Source organism: Diadema antillarum, unplaced genomic scaffold, assembly GCF_040938485.1.
Source record: "Diadema antillarum isolate AM-2024a unplaced genomic scaffold, OU_Dant_1.0 seq00000105_RagTag, whole genome shotgun sequence".
Lineage (NCBI taxonomy): Eukaryota > Metazoa > Echinodermata > Echinoidea > Diadematoida > Diadematidae > Diadema > Diadema antillarum.
Window position 1 is genome coordinate 238,958 of NW_027271191.1, and position 16,851 is coordinate 255,808.

At 38.4% G+C, this 16,851-nt stretch overlaps 2 protein-coding genes across 2 annotated transcripts; both read left to right on the forward strand.

Annotated features, from left to right (window-relative positions):
• The first annotated feature begins 419 nt into the window (after nt 1-419).
• LOC139726933 (proteasome assembly chaperone 4-like) lies at nt 420-11,057 on the forward strand. The gene is made up of 5 exons (XM_071637919.1): nt 420-514; nt 1,353-1,826; nt 2,646-2,721; nt 3,775-3,931; nt 11,010-11,057. The coding sequence occupies exons 2-4, from the start codon at nt 1,611-1,613 to the stop codon at nt 3,894-3,896; spliced, it is 414 nt and encodes a 137-aa protein (XP_071494020.1). The 5' UTR covers nt 420-514; nt 1,353-1,610; the 3' UTR covers nt 3,897-3,931; nt 11,010-11,057.
• LOC139726932 (uncharacterized) lies at nt 11,027-16,102 on the forward strand. Its single transcript, XM_071637918.1, has 2 exons — nt 11,027-12,341; nt 15,007-16,102. Exons 1-2 carry the CDS (start codon nt 11,078-11,080, stop codon nt 15,798-15,800), a joined length of 2,058 nt encoding a protein of 685 aa, XP_071494019.1. The 5' UTR covers nt 11,027-11,077; the 3' UTR covers nt 15,801-16,102.
• Nucleotides 16,103-16,851: the final 749 nt, after the last annotated feature.

A 16,851-nucleotide genomic window follows, 5' to 3' on the forward strand; every position in this document is an offset into this window, starting at 1 on the left:
AATGGATTTGAAAATAGAAAACCAAGAGAAAAGGGGAATAAAGACAGCAGGACAGAAATATGCTTGACCTCAAGACCTCCATTAGGGGGAGAGGGGAAATGATAAAACCCGATGATGATTGCTATAGTTCACACGGAAAAAAAAAGAGAGAAAAAAAAAGAGAAGAATATATTTCATTTTTAGGCCCTATCTCGATTCGTCAAGGAGAGAGGGGAAGAGGGCAGACTCGTTTACTCAGTATACTTGAAATGTGCAAATATTGTGATGAAATAGAGAAATTGATAGAGCACCCATTCCATCTTTCGAAGTGTTGAAACAAAGAGGTGGGAAACCACCAGAGCCAGAGACGAGATCAAGAGGGGCTGGCGATAAATGGATAAGGATCGAGAGTCAAGTGTTATGTTGTGTGCGCAGTCTCGGCCTGATTAGCGCGTGTGTGCAGGCATGGTACATGGGATTGGCAGAGTCGTACGACGTGGCTGTCCAGGCTGTCAAAGATAAAGATTATTACAAGGTGAAGTCAGATGTTGATATCAACACTCCCGATTTCGCTTATATTCTCCATAACCATCGGCAATCCGAAAATGCTACTACTTTTACTACAATAGAACTTTAGTTACTTCCGAGGATCCAGCTCTCCCGGTGTTCAGCTAACGGTCCCACATATGCTATTCTGTGTTACTTTCATGAATAGGTTTACACACTGCACAGCTGTCGCTATTTACAGCGCGACTGGGCTGTGCAGTGTACAGTTAAAGTTACACTATAGATCTATACACAGCCCAGTCGCTGTATAAATAGCTGTGCTTCGCACAGCGTCTGGTCGGGCTGAAGTTACACCAGCTTCTTACTAAAGTCTCATTTTTAGATATAGACTCTTAATGTTCCTTGTCCGTATGGGGTCGCTGCTGCGGTTACCCCTCTGGGGCTCTGTTTATACTGTAACTAGTTACTGCTACTGCACTGTCTCTAGATCGATACTTGTGAAATCAACTTTAAGTTGGTGTGGTGTGCGTGTGGGCACTGCACAATTGCTTAAACTCAAAGTTCAAATGTAGGGTGGGGTGTCTCTACCCCTCTCTAGTTCTAAGCAGGGCAGGGCATCCAAAAAGTCCATGATGCGATAATACTAATAGATGAATGTGTTTTCATGGGTGCATGCGCATGCCATAATTTACCAGGCATTGTGCTTGCACGAGTTTTTTTTTTTTCATTTTCTTTGTACCCTAAAAGAGACTCTGTCTTAGCCACTGCAGAGCTAAACACCTGACATGACAGATAACAGCTCAAGGGTACTTCAGAGAATCTAATATCTAAGTTGTTACTTTTACCCCATTTGTATACTTTTGCAGATTGTTCAAGCCGCACAATATGCAGCATCGACTGCAGAAACCAGTGTACAACTACAAGAATACCTTGCAAGTTAAAAAAACAGACTTTATCACTGTGGCAAACATTCTATGGTACTAGCCATTGTCCATTTGACAGGATAGTCAATTACAACATACAAGAGCTCTCCAGAGACAAGAGAGGTGCCTGCTAGTTTTTTGAGGATATCACCTGTAAGTAGATGGTCCTTCACTGCTTCGCCAAGCTTCTATCTTTTCCCAATGGCAACATCAACATCAGACAGTAACGGGACAGAGCGAGAGGTGGCATCAGCCGATCCAGCGCTGTGCAGACTGGCTGTGCACAGTTTCTCAGAGAAGCTCCTCGACACTGAGATTTTCTTTCATGTGACCAAGCTCATGGACAGCTTTCTGTTGTGGATTGGGAATAAACCTGCTCGTATGTCCAATCTTGCTGTTGCTTTGAATACAAGATGTGTAAGTGGACCGGTCATTTTGTCCAAAGTGCATTTGCTAGTGTCAGCAGTCAAGGCTTACAGTTCCACAATTCTAGTATTTCAGTATTTTAAGCTTTAAATGTAATATAAGCTTGTGGAAAAAAGAAAGTCAATGTGGAAAAGATTCTACAATTAGTTCTTATCTACATATCATGATAGTAAGCAAAAACACAGAATATGAGTATTCATTCAGAGTATTCAAGAGATTACTGTGTCTAGTCAATATTCTACCAGAGCCAAGACTCCAACCCCAAACAACTCTTAAACAGGAGATTCTCCTGCCTGGACCCTCTTGCAATTTAGAGACTCTTATGGCACAGACAAACACAGAGTATTACTGTATGTGCTCGTAGCGCACATCATGGGCACAGGCACAACACATGTGGCTGGGGTCCATCAAGGCCCACTTCAGGGCAGTGGAAGCTCTGCGATTTTTTTTTGTTTTTCTTGGGCTGTCTATAAGCCTTAATGTTTAAACATACTGTATATGACAAGAATAACTTGGACATGAGAAATCTCAATCTAACATTTTTGTTGAATGTAACGAAATGAGACAATTTACTGTTCATTAGACCAATTAGACCATCAAATAGGGCATCCAAAACAGCTGCTTTGGTCATACTTTTTTGTGGCTTTGTCTCGAGAAAAAAGTTTTCAAGAAGCTTCCACAATGTTGGTCAGTGTATGCTGTTTCTCAGAAGAAAAAAAAAATTCTTTATTACTGTATTCAAGATGTATCAAATCATGATGTGCAAAAAAGTTCTCAAACTGTTTTGTTTCTCTTTTATCTTTTCAATAGGACAAAGTTCCCAGCGCAGCAATGTTGCTTGGTGATACTGCCAATACGCAGCCATCCACTCTGGCACAGAAATTAGGTGAGTCTATGTAAATGACCATGTCACTTTAACCCATTGAGGACAAGTCCGGAGTATACTCGGGCAGGTGTCTGTGGGAAATGTGTGTTATAGTAAAATCAGCCCGTCCTCAATGGGTTAAGCTCATCTTGGCCACCATTTGTGACAATAGTTACTATTGTCATTATGATTAGGCATGCCTGCCATATTGTATGTCTCTTCCGTGCATAAATTTAGATGGTTGTGTCTTTGTCCCTAAAATGTTGTTGTATGTATGCAGTTTTGTAATCTTATTTCAAAACAAACAAAAAGAAACAATGTCCAGTATCCTGCTGTATTCATGTGAAACTATACAGAATAGCAGAAGCACTTTTCCATTCAAAAAGGACAAAAGTAAGGTCTACAGCATAATATCTCACATCTATAAGCCTTGTTAATGCTAGAGGGGTTCATACATGAGTTTGTGCATACATGTAGGCCATTGGCTAAAATAGAAAAGACCTCCCCACCCCCTAAAAAAAAACAACTACAACAACAACAAAAACTCCAGCAAGTAAATAAAATACTACAATATATCAAATATGAAGACTTCAATGTATTAATTTGTATCAAATAAAAGAAGTGCTGTTGGGCAATCGAAAGACAAAATTGTTGTGGTAGGACAAACACTAAGACAAGAAGTCTGTTAGGTGTTTCTTTCAGAGAAAAAAAAGAAAGAAAGAAAAAATGGAAAGCAAAGAACATGGTTCTGCCAAGTCTTTTGCAATTCAAGGTAATCCACAAAGTTCTGATTTTGATATTTGGTACACTGTGTTTTGTGTTGCTCTAATCCTTGCCTTCAAAACTTTGAGAGCTTGTAAACACAGCTAAGATCAGGTAATGTTTAGGGAAAAAAAAGACCGGGTAATGTTGAAAAGCTGTTTAATACTTTGGTTACAGAATTATTTCTGACAGACATATTATTAGCGGAAAGAGATGTCTAGAAATAGCACTGCATGTATATATTGCTGGAATGCTCAACAGGCCAGTTTCCATGGTACCAAGTCGTCTCTTTGTTTTCATTTATTATCAAAGCAAAGTCAACTGGAAAGCAAGTATTTGTGAGCTGCAGTCTTCCCTTGATGGATCAAATGCTGGTCTCTCTAGTTGAAAAACGGATCAAGGAGGAACTCAAGGCCAATCCTCAGTGCTTTTGATATTTAGTTGACAACCCAGTATCTGATCAATTTCGGTAAGTGTCTGCCGTTTCACAAGTACATTTTTATAGCTACCTGGTATGCAACTAATGATGTACATTGATTACCTGGTTTACTGTAATTGATAGAGTACATGGATTACGTAAATATCATATATGATGGACACTGTTAACAAAAAATACCCCCAACAAAAACCTCAACAATGCATTTCAGCTAGTTTCTGCAACGAGGGTTGCCAGGTGGCCACTAGTTTTCTTGGCCATTTTCCGTGGCCTATTTTACAGCCAAGACCAGTTTTCTTCATCTATATTACAGCCAATTTGGCCAAGCTATTTTCATTTTTTTTTTAATACCAAATTTTAGGACCAAATCTTATCTTTCCAGTGATGGAACTAGATATTGAATATAGTCATGTGGTGAATAAATGGTTTCATAGAAGATATTATGCATCAATTCAATGTTGAATATTTTAGACTTAGTGGACATACAATTGTAGTCACAGTATATTGAAGCCCTTTGTCATACCATAACTGCCATGCTTTATGATTATTTTGCTTTTGTTTTTTGTTGTATGTAAACTCTTTCAATTCTAAGTATTTTTCTTTCTAGTCACAGTACATGCTAATTTAACCTTTTTATCATATCTGTCAATTTTCACATGATTATCATGGTTTATTTTATTATTTTGATATTATATATTTTTGATTTTGTTATATTTTTCTTTATCAAATACTCTTAGGCCACAAAAAAAGAGAAGAAATTTAATGATTTTGGTGGCCTGAACAGGCTATAGTATGAAAAAAGAAGTGTAAGTAAGTTGCCTTGATATTGCCAGTGGAATAGAAAGCTGCATGACTGCTGGGTTGCATGCAGTTAACATGAGTTACAGGAGACAAAGAAGTGTATTGCTTATTACAATAGCAGTGGCTGATTTGTGCATCTCTTCATATTAAACATTATTGTTTTCCTCTGTATTTGTTCAGTTTGCTTACTTTGATCTATTGAGAGTTTTAAACTGTGATCATTTTATGAAGAAGTATATTGCAAACATAGATTGGTATGCCATTTTTAATTTTTTTGTGAAGTAACGTCATCGTCAAATAGCAAAAAATAAGATCCTTGCATTGATATTGTACACGTGTTACTTAAAGGACAAGTCCACCTTTATATACATGTGGATTGAGTGAGTGCAGCAATATTAGTAGAACACATCAGTGAAAGTTTGGGGAAAATCGGACAATCCGTTCAAAAGTTATGAATTTTTAAAGTATCAGCGTAGTCACTGCTGGATGAGAAGACTACTACAGTGTATGATGTCATATGCGTACAACCATATAAAGAAAATAAAAAGAGAATTTCACAAAACTTTACTTTTTGAATAAAGTGCATATTTCTTCGACTTGTTACTGACATATGTTAAGGGTAATATTATTCCCCCTGCCTTCTGAAAGAGAGAGGTCAAGTGTTCTTTTGTTATGCGAGAAAAGTGAAAATATGTTGAATTTTCTTTATTCTTTCTTTATATCGTTGTACTCATGTGACATCACAAGCTATAGTAGTCTTCTTATCCAGCCTTGAGTGAGCAGAAACTTCAAAAATTCATAACTTTTGAACGGATTGTCCGATTTTCCTCAAACTCTCAATGATGTGCTCTACTAATATTGCTGCATTCACTCAACCCACATGTCTATGAAGGTGAACTTGTCCTTTAACAAGAAACTGTTGTTGAGATATTAAAATTGTCACATGTTTTAATCATATTCTGTTTTTCAGCAGGTTAAATCACAAATCGATAAAAATGGGTAGTCTGTTTTTGCATTTAAACTCTTCATAACTGCATGCTGTAGTTATGGAGTGTGCCATGTTCATTTTCATATGTTATATATTTTCATGTTTTTTATGCCTCCGCCACGAAGTGGTGCCGGAGGCATTATGTTTTCGGGTTGTCCGTCCGTCCGTCCGTCCGTCCTTCCGTCCTTCCGTCCTTCTGTCCGTCCGTCCGTCCGTCCGTCCGTCCGTCCTTCCGTCCGTCCGTAATGAATTACATGGACAAGGCAACTATCAAAACCTGTTGAGGTATCCTAATGAAACTTGGCATGTCTGTGTATTAGGGGGTGAAATTGTGCCTATCAACTTAGGGGTGCACATGCTCAAGGTCAAAGGTCAAATACATAAAATTTCACTATTTCCACCATATCTATGCAATGCCTGAAGATATTTTCTTGAAACTTAGTGTATACATGTATTACCCAATTAAAATTCTCTGGTGAAAGTTTGGGGTCATGAGGTCAAAGGTCAAAAGGTCAAGTAAAAATATTAAAACTTCTTTTTTCTCCGTACCTTGGAAAATTGTTCAAGGTATCTTCATGGAACATATTATGTACTGACTGGCAGTGATTATCTAGAGAATGTAGGGTTCATGGGGTCAAAGATCAGGGGTCAAAGGTCAAGTGCAACACTTCAAAATTTTACTATTTCCCTCATGTTTATGCAATGCCAGCAGGATTATGTTTTTTTTTACACTTGGTGTATGCATGTGTAACCTAATAGAAATTATCTGGAAAGTTTTTTTTTTCTTTTTCTTTTTTTTTTTGCCTCAAAGGTCAAAAGGTCAAAGATCAAGTGAAAGTGCTGAACTAACTTTTTCCTCCATATCTCGGAAGTGGCTCAAGTTATCTTGAAACTTACTACACATACTTGCCAACTAATAAGATTTTATCAGATTCAGTAAGATTTTTTACGTTAAAAATAGCAAAATCAGATTTTCTGTCAGAGACATCAGATTTTTAAAAGATATTTAGATATACTTTTCATGTGTATTTTCTGAAGATTTGACTGAAAGTAAGATTTTTAGCTTCAGTTTGCATATAAAATAAGATTTTTGCAATCCACGAGTAAGATATTTCATCTTGAAATGTTGGCAGGTATGACTACATAATTATGCATGTTCTACCTGAAAGTGATTATCTTATGAATTTTAGGGTCAAAGGCCAGATGAAAATGGTAACAGTTTACTATTCAGTACAGAAATTGCACTTTTTCTCCATACCGGTACCTTGAAAATTACTCAATGCATAAATGTATGAATAGGTCAAAGTCAAGTTAAAGTCCTTAAATCCCCAAATACATGCTCTCCTATTCATCCAATTAAACCGAGGTCAAGGAAGGTGAACATTCAACACATTTGTGACAAACTTGTCATTTTAATATATTGCCAATTTTGTGAAAATGTTTAATCACACATTGTCCACATGTACTATGTAGACCTATTAGGAGAATCATGCATTATGGCGGAGGCATACCAGTCGCCATAGCGACATTTCTAGTTCTTAGTTTTTACGAGATATCTGTTAAGTAGGAGTCATGACAAGATTGGTATTTTCATGGTATCTGTATGGCGTACATTTTGATTTGATGATAGTAAATTTGCATTAAACCGTATAATACGACAGGGATGCAATTTATCAACGGCCGTCGATGGCCATGGCTGTCGTTACCTTTTTGATTGGCTGTGATGCCCCCCAGAAAAATCATATTCTCAAGGCCATAAATTTACCTGCCCTATTTCTTTTGGCCGTCATGCCCTGTAGTCTAAGATGTGCCCTTTTTCTATTGGCTGTCATGCTCCTTTTCTCTTGACCATCGTTTCGCTGTTCTTATCACGCACATCAAAAGGCCAATGAATTTATTCAGACTTTAGACGTATGCGATATTGCTAGTTTCTGGTACCAAAGTGCCTTACATTGCGCTACTTTTCATTTTAGAAAAAAAAAATGGCCTCAGTGCCCTTTTTATGACCAGAATTAGCTGCCCTTTAAAGGGATGGTATGATTGGTGGAGATGAGGTTTGGGCTTTTAACTTTTTGCGAGATACCAAGAAACCACTATGAAATAGTACAGAGCATGCCATTCTAAACGGAATTCAAAGTTTATATGAGAAAAATCGGTTTGTAAATGACCGAGACATCCAAAAACAAAGTAAAACAAGACAAAATTGTCATAAAAGGTGAGTCCCACCTTTTATTAGAATCGCTCTGTTTTAGATTTCACAGCCATTTCAAAACCAATTTTCATCAAATAAACACTGAATTCCTCTTCGAATTACAACCTCTTTGAAATTTCATAGGAGATTTCTCATTATCTCACCAAAAAATGCTAGAATTAGAAACCTGAAATAAGGTCTCAACCAAAACTACACCATGCCTTTAGAAGTGGTCATAATGCCCTTTTGAATGGCCTTAATGGCCCTTGAAATTTTGGGGCATCCAAGGCCACTTTGTCCCAAGCCAAAAGTGAGTTAAAATGGCCTTTACCTTCAAAAATCTTATTTCGAGCCCTGATACAACTTATGATTGTTGGTAAAGACCAGAATTCTTACTACTTCTACTACCACAGTTTACATACATTCATTCTGTATGATTGAAAGGGGAGGGGGGGGGGGGGGGATATAAAGACACAACATTTTTGTAAGATTTTAGATTTGTAAGTACATTCATCGTAAACTCTGCAAAATATGCTCTCCATATGGCAGAAACTCATCATAGAGATGACACTTGAGTTGAAATAAGAAATAATTTATGGGAGTGAGCAACTGAAGAAAAGGCATACAATATGTAATTTGTGTCACTTTGATGTAAAGTTTAGTGTGCAAAGTGTTAATGGAATGTGGTTGTACAGCTGTACTTATCTTTACTGGCTAGAAGGGTAAAAATCTCCCTCTGTACTGTAAAGAATTTTCCACAGAGATAAACTGAAGTATTAATACAGAAGTCTCACATTCCTATAAAAGACATGGGATAATTTTGAATGTGTTTTGTGTATATGGAATCCTAGTAAACCAACATGTTTCAGCTCAGCTATAAAGTTTGCTGCACACATGGGGCTTTGTTCAAATTTGGCTCAGAGAAAGGAGGCATAGGTAAATATACTTTGTTTTTTTAACTACCCAATTTTTTTTTTCCTTGCTGTGATCATTAAAAATGCAGTCCCATCTAAATTTGATGGGCATCATGTTCAATGTTAGGTGGAGGTAGTATTGGATGGAAGGAATTTTCCCTCAATTAGGAGAGTTTTCACAAAAGAGGTCAGAGGATTAGCTAATGACAGATTCCAGAATTTCACCAGTTCTTTTTTTTTAATAATCTTGAGAAGAACGTATGATTTTGATGTCACTCCATGCTTGCACTCAGGTGCATACTTTTGCATGACAGGGAAAATAAAGACAGCCACTTTGAAGGATAAACAATGGTCACAGCCTGCAAACCATTGTATTTGCAATAATTTATTATCTTACATTTATACACGCATCTGTGTTGTCATTGTCGACCACGTTATGCAATTTGCCATTGTCGTCCATGATATGCGAATTTTTGCAATTTTGTCAGAAAGGTAAATTTGGCCTTGTTCTACATCTCAGTGATTGACATGAACATGAAAGACTTCAAGTATAAGATTGATTTCCCTAAAGGGGCATTCGAGACAATTAATATGATGTACAATTTGTAACATATCAGGTTGTACATTAATCAGAAGTGCCATACATACAGATTTGTGGATGTTATTGTGGTCCTGGAGCATAGGCTGTAAATCAATACTGTGACCCCCCCCCCCCAAAAAAAAAAAAAGAAAGAAAGAAAGAAAGAAAGAAAATGATATATACTGAACAAGGATGATGACATAGAGGCTCACATATTTCAGTAATGTAGCAATGTAATTCCATTACAATATCACTTCCTTAAGAAGTTCACCTGTGTACAATTTATGCATGCTTTCTTCTTTTGTGCTGCTTCCTTGAGCACCCAATCATGCATCTCATATGAAGCTGCCATGTCACCATCCTTATTCATTGTGATTTATTATGAATTTTGAAAACATTCTTATTCCTCACCCCAATCAATATTAATTCTGAAACTCTGTATACCTGGTACCCAGTGTAACCAACTCATACAGATGTTCTTAAAATGCAAAAGTCTGAAAATCATCTGGATGTCTCCTTTAGCTGTTTCAAAATTTCTGAACTATTGACCAGCGATGTTAGCCATTCACATACAATTTTGAAAATAGAATTGAAAATGTCATTTATAAGCAGAATGCAGTTTCCCTCAATCATTTAACAGGAAAATGCAACATTATGTGAGTATAAGAAACTACTCTTAATCAGCCAATTATACATGAAGAAGAAACCATTTTTTCAGTATAATAGATGCTCAGAGTAGTCTCACCAGAACATGTTGGCTAGCTGTGTTACCTGTACTTTCTGTGGAATTAATACACTGTAGAAGTTTGGAAGCTGCTAGCCATTAATCAGTCATGTCATCAACTTGTGAATTCATTGTCATTATGACTAAAGATCGAGAATGCAATATGCTTGTATCATCATGATCACAGAGTTTTTCAGTCAAAACAGTGCAAGAACTCATGGTATCAAAAACATTTTAAAGGCAGTTTGCTTTTAACACTGGAAGAAAGAATGTGATTTATTGTCTGGCAGCAGGAAAGCAGATGATGACAAAGGCATGCGAATGCATTAGAATACTTAGCATTCCCTTATATACTAAATAGATTCTTCCTGCTTGCTATTCATGATGTGTATCCATGCTGTGTGTGAGAGCGCAGATCAGGGCATTATGTGTGTATGATTGCAGGTACACACCACTGCGGTGTGCACAGGAGTGCACCGATACACAGAGTGCATATTTGATGTGTGTCTGTGTATGTCTAGTGTGTGCTTGTGTGAGTCCTGTGTGTGTGTATGTGTGTGTGTGTGTGTGTGTGTGTGTGTGTGTGTGTGTGTTTAAAATGCTCTGGAGTGCACAACCCAGTGTGTGAACTCTCATAAATGCATACTATGTGAATGCGAACTGGGTTGAATGCAGTTACAACCACTGGGATTCTTGCAGTGCATGAGTGTGTCCCAATACATGAGTGAGTGCACAGGACAGCTCTCTGTCACCTATGTTGAGAGATTTGCTAGTGATTCTGGTACAGCTGTCTCTTATTACTTGGAAATCACAAGCATTTTAGCTTGTCTAAACCAGACAGTTGTGATTACATGAATTGTGAGAAGGTTTATAGACAATTTCTGTCCTCTCTGATGACATTTCTGAATTGCAGGGCTTGAGATTCTACATATAGGGAAGCTCCTAACTTGACTGCCATGAGTGCAAGTTGATATTTGCAACATGGACACCGCACAAGCACAGTGGAGGCCGTGGATGGCTGCTAGTGAAAAGAAGGTGTTGATGGACCTGGTGAAACAACAGGCTCCAGATTTATTGCAACCTGGAGAAGTAAAGAGGGTCTCCAAGGATACATGGGAGACCATCACCTCACAGTACAATGCCAGGACCTCCATCAGGCGATCCACCAAGCAACTCAAGTCATTCCTCAAAAACATTTTGATCAAGTCGCTTAAGAAGCGGACAAACAACAACTCCTCGCTGCCCTCCTTTAAGACCAACTTTACGCCATATGAAAAGAGAGTCCTCATAAACCTGGCCAAGAATTGCATGGTGCTGTTTTCACAGCTGAAGGATGGCGACACGCAGAAGATGAAGAGAAGAGCCTGGTCCAACATGATGTGGGCCTTCAACCGAACTCAGAGCATCACAACGCCGAGGACAGCCAGGGAGATCAAGACATGCATCATGAACATGTTGAACAGGTCGCAGGAGAGAGACGTGCAAGAGCTGAAGATGAAAATTAGGGAAGCCAATTCCACAAATGTCTTTGACTTTGGCCAACCTCTGGAAATGCTCACTGCTGGGACGCCCTCTATGCTGACACATGCAGATGATGTGCCTCAGAATCCCAGAGTGACGATGCAGTCCACTTCTCATATTCAGTCACTGACAAGCAAAACTGGCATAACCATGCAAGGATCATTCTCAGGACAGCAAGGACTTTTGTTACTTAGTGATCCTCTTGAACAACCATCTGCCAGCCAGAGGCCAAATATAGCAAAGGCTACCACACCTCCTACCCCGCCACTACTTATTCCCAAATCAGGGCATCTCAGGGGACAAATTTCATCCCGCAGACCTTGTCCCCGACCAGACACCAGCCTTCCATCGGGAAGGGTAGCAGCAAAATCCGTCCAGCCATCATCAGCTGCCTATCCCGTAATGTTGCAGGCTTCCAGCTACCTGCCAGCAGACATGTGTCAGGTGCCATCACAGACCTCTTCCCTGCACACATCTCCTCTGCCGACTCCAGAAGGAATTCTGCCGCGCCCGTCCAGTGCTGAGAACTCTCGCCTGGGACACGCTACTTCCATTCGACAGGAACCCATTGATGTGGATATTATTGAAATCAAAGAAGAGCATGAAGACTTGCCACTGGATGACTTAGAGGGCGCTCCAGTCATTGAGAGGTCACCTGACGCCAAGAGAGGAAAGCCCATTGAGCTGACAGACAGAGAAGCAGTGACAGGATCAGGGACTCGTGGTAAGTGAGAATGAAGCAGCAAATTGTGGTTACTTACATTTATAAAGTTCGTTCATTCTCAGAATGCATCCCCAGTTCATTATGTACTTCTGTTACAACCTTGTATTTTTTTCCAATCATCACAGTGTCAGTGCTCAGCAAGGCAACACTCGGTCAGCTGTAAACAGTTCAGTTTTTAGGGGGGTTACTGCAATCATAGAGATTTACAATGATTTCAAAACACAGGATGAACATAGTGGCTATGGCAAAATAGTTAAATTTCAGGTTTTGTTATTTGGGCCTTAGTTCGTCAGCAATTCAAGTTTGTCATAAACAGCTGTTCTTTATATTCTTCTTCATCAATGTATACTTCTACACACCCTGATGACAAATATGTGATATGCTTAGTACAATGTCTACCTACAAACTGATCGCTTAATTGCTCCAACAAGTCTTTTTTTATCATTGATCACTTGTTAATTATTATAATGATAATAATAATAATAATAATAATAATAATGATAGTAATGATAATAATAATAATAATGAAATAATAATACTCTCATACATTTATTAGGTGCTAAATACAGATGTTTCTAAATGCATAGTTTACTGGAAAATTAATATTTACTCCATAATAATAAAAAAATTTAACAGAAATATATGATTCAAATAATAGATACATTGTATTTAAGTACAATAAATAGATATTGAAAATCAAAGTCAGTGTGCACCTCCATTTACCAACCCACAACTGGACCATTCCAAAGGACTATCTGCTAAAAAAAAATGAGTTTTCAGCACAGTCTAAAATTGATTAACAGAAGTGGCGATATGTATAGGCAGGTAGAGAATTCCAGAGAGAAGGGGCAATTTTAGAAAAAGTGTGAGGTCCAGGAGGCAACTGCATTGTAGAGGATGAACAGAGGGATCTTGAGGAAGTAGTAGAACGTACGGAAATGAGATTCTGTTAACTTCCTTTTTTGGAGACATTTCATTGTTGTTAAATTTATTGTCCCAAAGTTCTATGAAGATGAGGCTTGTAACTTGATTGAAATGGGAATATGAATGAGTCCATGAATAGTAAATATATGCTGGTATTGACTCACTTGAAACATATATATTCCACTTAGAATACCTACATATGGATTGGAAACATTAGGAAGGTATAATCTATGAAAGCTGCACCAGCCTTTGACCAAAGAGCTACTTTAAATGCTCTCTTTCTTTTCTTTTCTTTCCTTTTTTGTGATGGGGGGGGGGGGGTTTAAGGACACTTTTGTGGAATGATTTGAACATACAAAGACATAAACAATATGTACAAAAATTACCGTTTACTTACCTTTACATAAATAATTCAATCACTATACAGCTGCATGCATCTGAAAATCAGACAGATGTTTTGAATGAACCTTTGTAATATACCAAAATAATGCTAACTAAGGGAAGAGAATCCAGTGAGAAATCTCTTTTACTACAGTACATTCATGATGTTGGCTTTGCTCTGTATTAACTACATTTGTATGTGGTGCTCAGCAGAAGATATGTAACAGATATTAGTGTGCCTGCAGTTACCTGGGTTATTGATGTTCTGATAATGAAATGAGCAAGTTTGCTTGACTAATTAAATGTTCAACAAATATGTTCATGTGCTTGTTGCATGTCAGTAGGTTTTTATCCTTTTTCTGTTCATAACTATCTGTGATTTGCCTTGCATTGTGTTTAATCTTAGTAGCCAAGAGGCAGACAAAAGGAAAAAAAAAATCTCTTGCAAGTTTATTGATCCATGGCTCATCATACATGTATCTCTGGTTTGGACTGGAATTGTTTTGTGGAAATCTTGACGAATGTTGAATGTGTTTCAAAGCAAAAGTGATTAAAATACTAGAATTGAACATAGAAGCTTTGAATCCTGGCAGTGCATCGTCATAGTGATCAGTCAATGTGTGGAAGTGTTTATGTCGAGAATGACTTAAATAGCGTGCAAAGATGGCCAATCACAAACTTGTAGGGTCACAGATCAGTTTCACTGTTGTACAAAGTAAATCAAGAAATGTATGATTCAATGACTTAAAAAAAAAATGATTGAAGCATTCATATTACATGTTCTCCAGTAATTGGAACAGGGCTTGGTGAACATATGTTTTTTACATTGTAGGTCATAAGATCAAAATATAATAACAAGGTCCTAAATTACTAATAACTTGATTGTTATCCATAGATTGTCCATTATTTATTGTATAATAGATAATGGTAAAGCATGATAAAGAAGCAAAGCTGGATATTTCCATTGAGATTATTTCTGCTAAGTCTCAGTGATTCTGCCAAAGGCTTTCTGAAAATTTAACTGTATTTTCACATCCTCACAAAAACAAAAACAAAATGGAAAGTGATGTGATGTGATGTGATGTAATGTGGAATCTGATGTGGAGTCCTTATTATCTGTTGAGATGTGTGCAACACTCAAGTGTCTCCAAAATAGCTCTGTGGAACCTTTGTGATTTTGCTATCAGATTGTGAATATTTGGCAGCTCTTATTGTTAGACTGGTAGCAGGATCATACAGTGTATTTTACAAGGTTACAGACGGAGATGATTCTTGAGAATAAAGTTATCATCAAATCATTCAGCAATTCGTCTTTCTGACCAAAGATTATTCTGTATCTTCGTGTTTGCTGCCCTTGTAGGTGGTGGTGATGTCATCCAGCTGGAGAAGGTGACCAATGATGCTGCCATGTACAGCGGTTCCTCTGCCAGCAGTTCTGGCACAAACCAAGCAGAGCCAGGAGGTATCCATATAGTCGTCCACCAGAATGGTCCCGAGCCTGTCTCCATGGAGGACGCATTGGCCCCACCATCCTCCCGGACTCCAACCACTCCCACCAGCCAGCCACACCTGTCACAACCCCACCCTCTGCGAGGGCACTCCCCTCAGCTGCACCAGTCCCCCAGCCCCAGCGGAGGGGGCAGTGGACACACACCACTCAACATTTCCTTGCGCGATGCCAGCACAGACCTCTCAATGCACATGGACGGTCTTGTGCAGTCTGCAAGTGATGGACAAATGGCCCGTGACAATTCAAGTTATCTCTTTCAGAATGTGTTGCAGTCAACAGAAGTGCGTGCGATGCCATGCGCTGACGGGCGAGAGGACATCCAAATGTCTGCAGAAAGTAATGATGTGATGTTAGCCAGTCAGAAAACGATGACATTACGGCATGCTCGTGCCGGTCAGTCGTGTAATGCAGCTCAAGCAGCGACGCGGGCAAGATTCCGGGGGAGGAAAGAGAGTCTTGGTAGAATGAAGAAGCGACTGCTCCAAGAAGAGTTTGACAAGCGTCTGGCGCTCATGCAAGAAGAACACGATGTCAAGTTGTCATTCATGAAAGACAACCATGCCATGCTGCTGGAAGAACATCGATGGAAGAAGGAAGAACATGAACTGCGCATGAACATGATCAGGATCAATTCAAAGTTTTGATTTTAGACAACCATGTTAGATCAATGATGAAATAGTAGTGATCATATTAAATGGATAGATGATTCGAAGAGTGAAGAAAAAAAGCAGAATGCACACACACAATCAAAAAGTACCCACCAAAAAGCCTTCCATGTAGTAAGGTATGGAGTAGAGGTAGGGAAAAGACATTCAAATTCTGTGAAATTGAAAATAAAACAAGAAATTTGGAAGAAAACCAAACCAGTGAAAATTACTGCACCATTTTGGCCAAATGTGCTACCAATCTTAGTAGCACACAACAGTGCTGTACAGGTGACAATTAATTGCATTTCATGCTCTAAAAAAAAAAAAGAAAAAAAGAGGTATTGATAGACAATTTCAAAAGCTTAGATATCAATCTGTCAGGATTTTATATTTGTAATCAGGTGTTCTTGTGCGTTGTATGTTTTGGAAACATGCATTTATACAATGTACTAAAGTAGTTACAATGCCAGCAATAAGAAATATTTAAGTAGCGGAGAATGATCACAATTCTGCTATTTCCCTTTGGTACAGCAGACATACCAGCAATCAGTCTCAATGGGTTTTTGTGCTGGCAAATACGCCACCTTGCATCGTCCAGAACTTAAAGCTCAGCTTTGGCAACATATCATATCAAGCATACACGAGTATCATTTTCAACCCAACGAAGTGAAAGCTTGTGTGTGTGACTGGTTTCTAGATGTTCCCTTTTTTTGCATTGATGTAACTTTGTAACAAAATCAGTGGAAACTAGACAAATTTGTCTCATGCTTAACAAAGTGGGTAATGACCAGTGGTCAACTTGGAATAAATTTTTATGACCAAAATGCTGCTGCCCAAAACGATTACCATAGTCTCTCACTTTATGAGTACAGTGTACTGTAAAACGAGGAATGTTCGCGTGCATTTTAATTTCGCGAATTTCGCGAGCGCCAAGTTTCGTGAAATTAAAATGCATGCGAAATTTCTTGTCTACACTCTATGCATTGAATGCTAGTGGCAATTTGCGAAAATTTCATGCCACAGAAAAGGCCGTTGGCTCCAATTCGAG

What these genes read in the sequence shown, in the direction of transcription:
- LOC139726933 (XM_071637919.1), top strand. Translation starts at nt 1,611, where the DNA reads ATGGCAACATCAACATCAGACAGTAACGGGACAGAGCGAGAGGTGGCA. An exon ending in TTGCTTTGAATACAAGATGT is followed by an intron (nt 1,827 to 2,645) that starts GTAAGTGGACCG and finishes TCTTTTCAATAG; the next exon opens with GACAAAGTTCCCAGCGCAGC. An exon ending in CACTCTGGCACAGAAATTAG is followed by an intron (nt 2,722 to 3,774) that starts GTGAGTCTATGT and finishes TTATTATCAAAG; the next exon opens with CAAAGTCAACTGGAAAGCAA.
- LOC139726932 (XM_071637918.1), top strand. Translation starts at nt 11,078, where the DNA reads ATGGACACCGCACAAGCACAGTGGAGGCCGTGGATGGCTGCTAGTGAA. An exon ending in GACAGGATCAGGGACTCGTG is followed by an intron (nt 12,342 to 15,006) that starts GTAAGTGAGAAT and finishes CTGCCCTTGTAG; the next exon opens with GTGGTGGTGATGTCATCCAG.